General features: G+C 60.5%; 1 protein-coding gene across 1 annotated transcript; it reads left to right on the top strand.

Moving 5' to 3' along the window:
* The first annotated feature begins 789 nt into the window (after nucleotides 1–789).
* CBX4 (chromobox 4) lies at nucleotides 790–6,620 on the top strand. Its single transcript, XM_075904132.2, has 5 exons — nucleotides 790–951; nucleotides 1,060–1,103; nucleotides 1,933–1,998; nucleotides 3,364–3,430; nucleotides 4,365–6,620. Exons 1-5 carry the CDS (start codon nucleotides 883–885, stop codon nucleotides 5,685–5,687), a joined length of 1,569 nt encoding a protein of 522 aa, XP_075760247.1. The 5' UTR covers nucleotides 790–882; the 3' UTR covers nucleotides 5,688–6,620.
* Nucleotides 6,621–8,219: the final 1,599 nt, after the last annotated feature.

Below are 8,219 nucleotides of genomic sequence, written 5' to 3'. Positions count from 1 at the left end.
CCTTCTCCCATCCCTTCCCAGCCAACCTGCCCCTGCCCTTCCTTTTCTCCTCCAGCACTTCTGTTCCTCCTCGCTCTTTTCTTTAGATCGCTGCCTTCGCCCGCCTCACGCATCCCCCTCCATCTTCCCGGCTACTTCACTTCCCCAGCCCTGGGCTCTCGCTGCTGCTCGCTTTCTGCTTTGCCCGACTCGGCCCTGGCCGCCTTCCCCGCCCGGCCAGGGCGCCCTGCAGATCTCAAAGCGCTCTGCCCGCAGGCCTTCCAGCCCGCGACACTCGCCTCCAGAACTCGCGAAACGCGGGACCGAGCGGAAGGGAACCCGGGGCCGGAATAATTCCCGCATCCAGCCTGTGACCCAAATCCTGTGCAATAACTCTCCGCCCCCCCCCCCCAGCGCCGCCCCTCCCCGCCATACACCCACCGCAGCCCCCGAGGGCTTCTCGCTCGTTTGCACCCCCCCCCCCACCTGCCCTCCCCTTCCCCGCAGCCTGGGGGCAGATTGACACCTGCCCCGCTCGCTCTGGTGCGGAGCCAGCTGCACCCCGGGCAGCTCCGAACTGCGGGGCACCTGGCTGAGCGCAGCCCCGCGCCACCGACAGGGGCTCTGCAACCCCTCCCCCGCCCCCCGCAACAGCCCCCAGCTCCCCCTCCCCTCCCCGCCCCTTTCTCGGGCCCCTCCTCCCGCTGGCGCTCCCCGGCAGCTCTGCACCAATCGCCGGGCTCGGCCTCTCCTTGACGGACAGCACGGGCCGGGGAGGCCCCGCCCGCCTGACGTCTCCGGCCGGGATTTGCATGAGTTGCGGTGCAGCGGCGGCTGGCGCTCAGTGTCTGCGGGAGCAGGAGGCGGAGTGCGGCGAGCCCGGGAGCTCGGACCCGCCCCAGCATGGAGCTGCCCGCGGTGGGGGAGCATGTCTTCGCCGTGGAGAGCATCGAGAAGAAGCGGATCCGAAAGGTGAGGCGGGGGGAGGCTGCGAGCGGGGAGTCGGGGGGGCGGGCGAGCGGGGCTCCGCGGAGGCTGCGGGACTGCGGCTGACGCCTTCCCTGTTCCCTTCCCCCCCAGGGCAGAGTCGAGTACCTGGTGAAATGGAGAGGCTGGTCCCCCAAGTAAGTACCCAGGCGAGGAGCTGGACTAGCGATGGGGGCTGCAGCAGCAGGCTCCCCGGCCCAGCCACAGCTGCAGAGCCCCCCTCCCCCCGTGCTTTCTGCTCCGGGAAATGCCACCGCTAATGCATGCTCCAAAAAGGCCGGGGAGAGGCCAGAGCGGACCGGGGAGCCCGAAAAAGCAGGGGGGAGGGAGAGGGAGGCAGGCGGCGACTGATGTGCAGCAGAAAATGGCTCCTTCCCCCTTTCCCTCCTCGGGAGCCAGGCTCCATATTGCAGAACCGAGCGGGGGGGAAATAAATGTAAAACACGAAATAAAACGCTTCGCCGGTCCCGAGCCGCCGACCCTGGTCGAGGGGGAGGCAGGGGGCTGCCCCCAGGGAGCTGCCATGGAGCGCGGGGGAGCCGAACCCTGCCTCTGGGCGCCGAGCAGAAGGAGGTTTCGGTGGGTGGCGGACGGTTTGGGGGTTGCATGACAGCGTCGTGCAGGGAGGGGCTGCGACTGGCTCTGGGGTGGGGGCCCTGCGGCGTGGCTGCTGTCGCCGCCCTGGGGGCTCGCGGGGCCGGGGCTGCGGGGAGTCTCCTCGTGACACCTTTCGCATTCTCGGGGAGTCGGCAACTGCGCTAAAGAAACAGCCCCCCTCTCTGCGGCCCCCCCCCCCCGCCTCCGGGCAGCGGGAGTTGGAAAGGCACCTCCAACGGGTCCAGGTGCGCACGGAGCCAGGGCGCCCAACCTGTGCGCCGGCCCGGGCACCGCTCCAGCAAAGGCCCCCCCTTCAGGGGGAGGGGACCCCGCTCCGTTGCTCAGTGTGCATCTTCTCCCCCTTGCCAGGTACAACACGTGGGAGCCGGAGGAAAACATCCTGGACCCCCGGCTGCTGGTCGCCTTCCAAAACAGGTGAGCGCTGCGCTCCTGCGCGGAGCGGCCTGGCCGCGGGGGAGGGGCGGGGAGACGCAGCACCCAGGAGCCGCCGCTCGGGGGGAAGGGACGGGGACGCGGGGCCACTTTCCCGGGTGCAGCGCGGGCAGCCCGGGGGCCGGGCCTTGCAGCCCGACGCGCCCCGCTCCGCTGCCTGGCTGCGGGGACCCGCCGCGCGCTCGGGCCCGACCCCTTGCAGAGCGAGCCGCGGCGGGGCTCGGAGCGAGCTGGCATTGTGCAATTGCGAATGCGTCACGGAACTTCACTTAACCCCTTCGGGGCCGCGGCAGGGGCTGTCCGGCCGGGCGGGCTCCCCCCGGGCATCGCCGCCTCCCCGCTCGGCTGCGGGGCCGGGGCTCGCCGCGGCGGGAGAACCGCCCCGCTCCGGCACGGGGACGGCCCTTTGCACGGGGGAAGCCCGGAGAGCTTTCTGGCCCCGGGCAGCCCTCGCCCACGGCCCGCCGCGTTTTGGCGCAAACTCGGGCTGCGCGCCGGAGTGACCCCGCCTGGGCGCGCCTGGCCCGAGGGAGTTCGCGACCCTGCGGCCCCGGCACCGCCGCGGCGCGGATCCGCTGAGTGCGGCAGCCCTGCCGCCCCGGGCCCGCCTGTCCCGGCGCTTGGCCAGCTCCTGCCCGCTCCCACCCCGGATCCAAGTGCTTCTCCCGCGCCCGCCCCCTTCCACTGGGCCGGGGGGGCTGGTCACCTTGAGTCCCCCCCCGTCCCGGGAGGCGGCTCGCATTGCCAGGGCCCGGGGCGGCCCTCCCCGCACAATTGGCTGGTGCGCTGCTCGTTCAGCACCACGGCCCCTCCCCCCGCCGAGGCATTGGCCTTTAAGGCAGCGGTGCTGAGTGACGGCTGGCGGGGCTCGTCCTGTGCATCCTAATGAGATCATTAGCATCGGCGCTGCAGCGCGTTCCGGGCGGCACATGCCGCGCACACCTCGCCTGGCCTCCCCGCTCCTGCCTTCTGCGCTGGCCGCCGACCGGAGCGCGGGGCTGGGGGCGGGGCGCTCCCGCACTCGGCCGGCTCTTGCACAAGATGCCGCTGGAAGAGCGTGAAGGCAGCTGGGCTCCAGGCAGCCAGCTTCCCTTCTCGTGCCTGGGCACCTGGCGAGCCCTGCGCCAGGGGAATTGCCTGGTTGGGGGGGCTGTCCCTGGCAGATCGCAGGGTCGCTGCACAGTTACCCTGTCCTGCTTTGCCCCAGCCACCCACTTCCCTGCCCCCTGTTCTTTCCTGCAATGTGCCTCTGAAGGAGGTGAACCAAGAACTACAGACACCCCCCTCAATTCTCCAGCGGGCTGTAGGGAAGTAATTGCCTGGCTATTGATTTTTATGTTCCTGCAGGGAGAGGCAGGAGCAGCTGATGGGATACCGCAAGCGAGGGCCGAAGCCAAAGCCGCTGGTGGTTCAGGTGAATGCGATAGGCTGCAGTGCTCTCTCCCTACAGAAGCCAGGTTTTGGCCCAGGCGGGAGAATAGTCACACCCCAGAAAGCGCATGCAGGCTCTAAGAGGCAGTCTTTGCAAAGAGAGGGAGGCGCACCACTTCCTTTTGTTTTTGATCTAAACTCCCTTGTTTGCGCCCTTCCCCAGGGAGGAGCATTTCATCTGGTTTCATCATGCTCCCAATAAGTGTGTACATACAAAACCCTTGGTGCTTTTAAATGCTCCATGAAGCCCCTCCCATTCCCCTGCCACCAACCGCCCACCCATCCCAACCTCGGAGGTGCACAGGCGGCAGTCAGAGGTGCACAGGCTGGCAGCGTGACCAGGAGCATAAATTGGGACACGCCCCAGGAACAGCAGAGCGAAGGCGCCAGGTCTCCTGGTGGCCACCTGGCTTGGCAGTGTCTGGGTATTTCTCCCCTGGCAGAGCTCAGCCCCCATCTCTGCCTTGGGTTTGTATGGATCTGTCTCTGGTTAGGCTCTTAGCTTCTGCCCCATGTGACGGAAGGTGGCTGTCACAGGCAGGGCTGGGGCGCACCAAGTCTCGCTGCTTGGCAAGAAGACGGTGGCTGCACACGTGGTGCTGTGTTGCGCTGGAAGGATGCTGTTTGCATTTCTAGCTGCTGCTCTCCCCTTTCCTTGGTGTGTTTCGCCTGCGATCTGCCCTTGCCTCCTCGGGACAGTTGATTGAAGGGGACTTTTTATTGCCTCTAATTAATCTCATGGAGCCTTTAGGTCAGGCACTGGCCGTGGCTGTTGTGTCCCTTCCTGCCGGCTGCTGTGACTGCTCCCTCTTGCTCTGTGGCCACCAGCTTATTGAAGGGCCCCCAGCAGAAGGGCTTGTGGGTCTGACGTGGTCCCCTGAAGGGCTCTTGCTAATCTTGCTGACTTTGTGTTGCAGCTCCCGTCCTTCGCCCGGCGCTCCAACGTCCTCACTGGGCTCCAGGACCCTGCTGTGGACAACAGGCCCAAGCTGGAGCTCAGCTCCTCTGGCAAGAGCCAGCAGCATCAGTACGAACTTAACAGCAAGAAGCACCACCAGTACCAGCCTAACGGCAAGGAGAGCAGCATGAAGCACCAGCCCCACGCCAAAGGGAAGTATTACTACCAGCTGAACAGCAAGAAGCACCATCACTACCAGCCTGACCCCAAGATGTACGAGCCCCACTACCAGCCCAGCAGCAAGGAGCCACCGAGCCAGGCTTGCTTGGACCACAGCAAAAGCCCTTTGGTCCCCCATCCGGACAAATGGGCACACAGCCCAGCCAAGAGCTTGCTGAGCCCGGTCAAGAACCTGGCTGCGGAGGGGAAGAACGGGGCGGAGAAGAACCTGTCGAGTGGCACCGGGCCGCCCTCCCGGGATGGCGTGGCCAGCAACGGCATCGGGGGCAAAATGAAGATCGTCAAGAACAAGAACAAGAACGGGCGCATCGTGATCGTCATGAGCAAGTACATGGAGAACGGCATGCAGGCGGTGAAGATCAAGTCCGGGGAAGCGCCACGGAAGCGGACCACTGAGGAGCGGACTCCCAGGAAGGGTGGGGAGGAGAAGCAGGAGTCCTGGAGGAAGCCTGGGGAGGAGAGAGTGGCAGGCAGTGACCCCAAGAGCAAAGCGGGACCCGAGGGAGGCCAACCCCTCATGGAGCTCAGGGGGAGCCCCAGAAAGTGTCCTCCTACCAAGGAGGCACCTCCTCCCTCCGAGCAGCCCCTGCAGCTCACCACCAAGCCCAGCCTTGTGCCCTGGTCCTCGGATCCCAGCCGGGAGCACAGCTCTGCCTCCGTGGGACTGAATCTCTCCACCCCGGGCTCCAGGAAGCGCTGCCTCTCGGAGCCTCACGAGGAGCGGGAGCCAGGCAAGAAGCGTCTCACCTCCCGGAGCATCAGTGCCCCCACCTGCCTGAGCCCCCCAGCCCCAGAGAGACCCGAGCGCCCTCCCCCAGCCGGCCCCCAGCCAGAGGTCATCCTGCTGGATTCGGACCTGGACGAGCCCATAGACTTGCGCTGCGTCAAGCCCCGGGGGGAGGGGGAGCTGGCGGTGGCGCAGGTGAAGCCGGAGGTGCTGCCGGAGAAGCTGGCCCCGGAGCCTCGGCCGCAGCAGGAGGCAGGCGGGGAGGCGGAGGCAGAGCCCCAGCCGGAGTTCAAGCCCTTCTTTGGGAATATAATTATCACGGATGTGACTGCGAACTGCCTGACCGTGACCTTCAAGGAGTATGTGACAGTGTGAAGGAGCCAAGGCCGCTCCCCATGGGAGGGACCTGCCACTCTCCTGGAGCTGCCTGCCCTGCGGCCCCTCTAAGGTATTGTCGTCACTGTCCCAAAGCCCACCCCTGCCCCCAGAGTGACTGCAGCGCTCCCCAGGGAGAGTCCCGCCAGAGGCCTCCCTGCCCGAGAGGAGGAGCGGGCGGGACAGTGACTCCACCCCTGCTATGCTGGGGTACCCTCTGCTGCTGCTCCGTCCCTGCAGCCCCCGGGCGCGCCCGGGCCGTGCAGGTATCAGGACACACGAGGATGGGGCCGGCCAGTTACTCAGAGTTACATAGTATTATATTTTACCAGTGCTAACTTGTCGAGTGATTCTTGCTCCCGTTTGTACGTGGTGTTATTGAAATGTATTGTTTGAGCTGAAGGCTGGTCTCTCGCTGGCCATGCTGATATATTTATTTGTAGGTATTTATATAATGAAATATAAATCCTAGATTTATGGAGTCCCTAGATCCCCTTATAAACTATATCAAACAAATATTTTCTGTTCTTTTTAACCATTCAGCATTCGTTAGTCTCCTTGCTTTGCCCTGTCTTCACGAGGTGCAGGACCATTCCCTGGTATATATTTTTTGATACTGTACACATGTGTCGTTTCTATGTGAAAAATAAGTTCATTATCTAAAGCTAAACAAGCTATTATAGAAACTGCTGCTACTAGAAATGTCTAAACTATAAGCTTCCTATTATTAATTGCTTGAATGTAAATATTAAATGGAGATGTTGAAAGTGCATTTGATGTTCTGCAGCTAGCATAGATCTGATTGCAAAGACCAGCTGTTAGAAGGTGGGGCCTAAGCTGCCAGAGGCACTTCCTGGTTTAAGGGCTGTGTTGTGGAGGAAGAAAATGTACCATGCAATCATTGCAAAGGACTATAAACCTTTACAAAACCTACTGGAAGTTGGAGTGCATTTGTTACTGCTGCTATCGAGTGTACTGCACAGACCTCCCTGTGTGTGATGTGACTGGGGTTTCCCCAAAGCAGGTTTTGTCATGTCCATTGAAAACAAGGGCCGAGGCGGAGAGTTTGTCTTAGCTATCTAGGGAAGACTGAAGCCATGTAGAACGTTCCTGATATTGAGAAGGCAGAGCTGAAAGTGCGTATTGTCCATCTCAGGCAACTAGCTCCTACTTTTGGAGGGAAGGGGATCTTCTGAGAAAAAACAACACAAAGGCAGCAGCAGAAATTAACGTCTCCCTCCCTGCCAGCCTTCTGCCTGCGCTTACCTGAACCTCTATGCTGTCAGAAGACCCAGCTGTTTAAGGGTCTCCGTTTTCAAAAGCAAGCAGTGAGGAGGGCTGCCCAAATTGAGGCACATTGCAGGGGGCCTGATTTTTGGAGGCACTGGGCAGGCGCTCGGCAGCTTCTGACTCACACGGACTCAGGATTTTCAATCATTTGTGCAGATTTGAAGCCGGCCTTGTCAACTGATGTCCATCAAGGCAGGTTGAATGCTGTGACCTAAGTCCTGTCCCTAATTATGCAGAATTGCCCAAATAGTTATTACATCAAATGTGGATCTAAAAAGACTAAACTAAGGGTACAGAGGTTTCAAACTCGTATTACAATTGCTGGGTTCCACTGAGTATTGGAGAGGGGTCACTCTTTAAAAGAGCTTGCAGCAGGAGGGGTTTGCAAATGTTTTGATGGAATAGCTGCTTTTCGGTTTGCAACCCTGCTTGCAAGAGATCAGCTGTCCCTGGAGCAGGGGGAGCTCCCATTCCACCAGGCATGAATAGTCTAGTTAGAAGTATTAGACATAATTGAACACTTTTTTTTCCTTCAAATTTTGTGCTTGTAAAAAAAAAAAAAACCCTACTCCGTTGATCTCCTCTCTCCCCTCCATGCTTTCATTGCTTCAGCTCTTTAGAGATGTTGTAGGTGAAATTGTCCTTTTGAGTTTGATGTTCTATGTAACGTGCCTAGAGCCTGGGAATAGCAGACTTTAACTGGTTGTGTACAATGCACCTAGTCGTGACAACATGAGAGCCATAAATGACACTGTCAATGGTCTTTAATGGTTACCTGGAGGCACGAGAGAGGGAGACTAGATCAGTAGGGCGACCTCTCTGCTGAGGTTAGCAGGAAGGGTACGAAGATGGAAACACTTCAGTTTTCCCTATCAAGACCACTGCTCAGCTGGTAGAGTGTAACTGCCTCTTGCCATGACTGATGTGAACTGATCTGGAACCGTTCTCCTAGAGGAGAAACAGCCTTAATTATTTTCAGTTACCTGCCCTCTGAGCCGCAGTTTATAGACGCTACAAAATAAGCAGATATTGATTGGCAAACTGTTTTTAAAATATCCTGCTGAATGAGGCTGGAATTTCCCTCTGAAAGGCAAGTTAACCAGAAATTAACAAAATAGCTACTCTGGAATAGCTACAGCAGAGTGGGTTCGGTAGAACCCTGGTGTTCTTCTGGAATTGAGCCTTTTCCAGATTCTCGCTTATGCCACTTTGAATGGCACTCTTATTCCGGATTGAAAGCAT

This window comes from Pelodiscus sinensis, chromosome 20 (genome assembly GCF_052426305.1).
Source record: "Pelodiscus sinensis isolate ZL-2025 chromosome 20, ASM5242630v1, whole genome shotgun sequence".
Classification (NCBI taxonomy): domain Eukaryota; kingdom Metazoa; phylum Chordata; order Testudines; family Trionychidae; genus Pelodiscus; species Pelodiscus sinensis.
The sequence above is the reverse complement of the archived record's forward strand: the minus strand, read 5'-3'. Positions and strand labels throughout refer to the sequence as shown.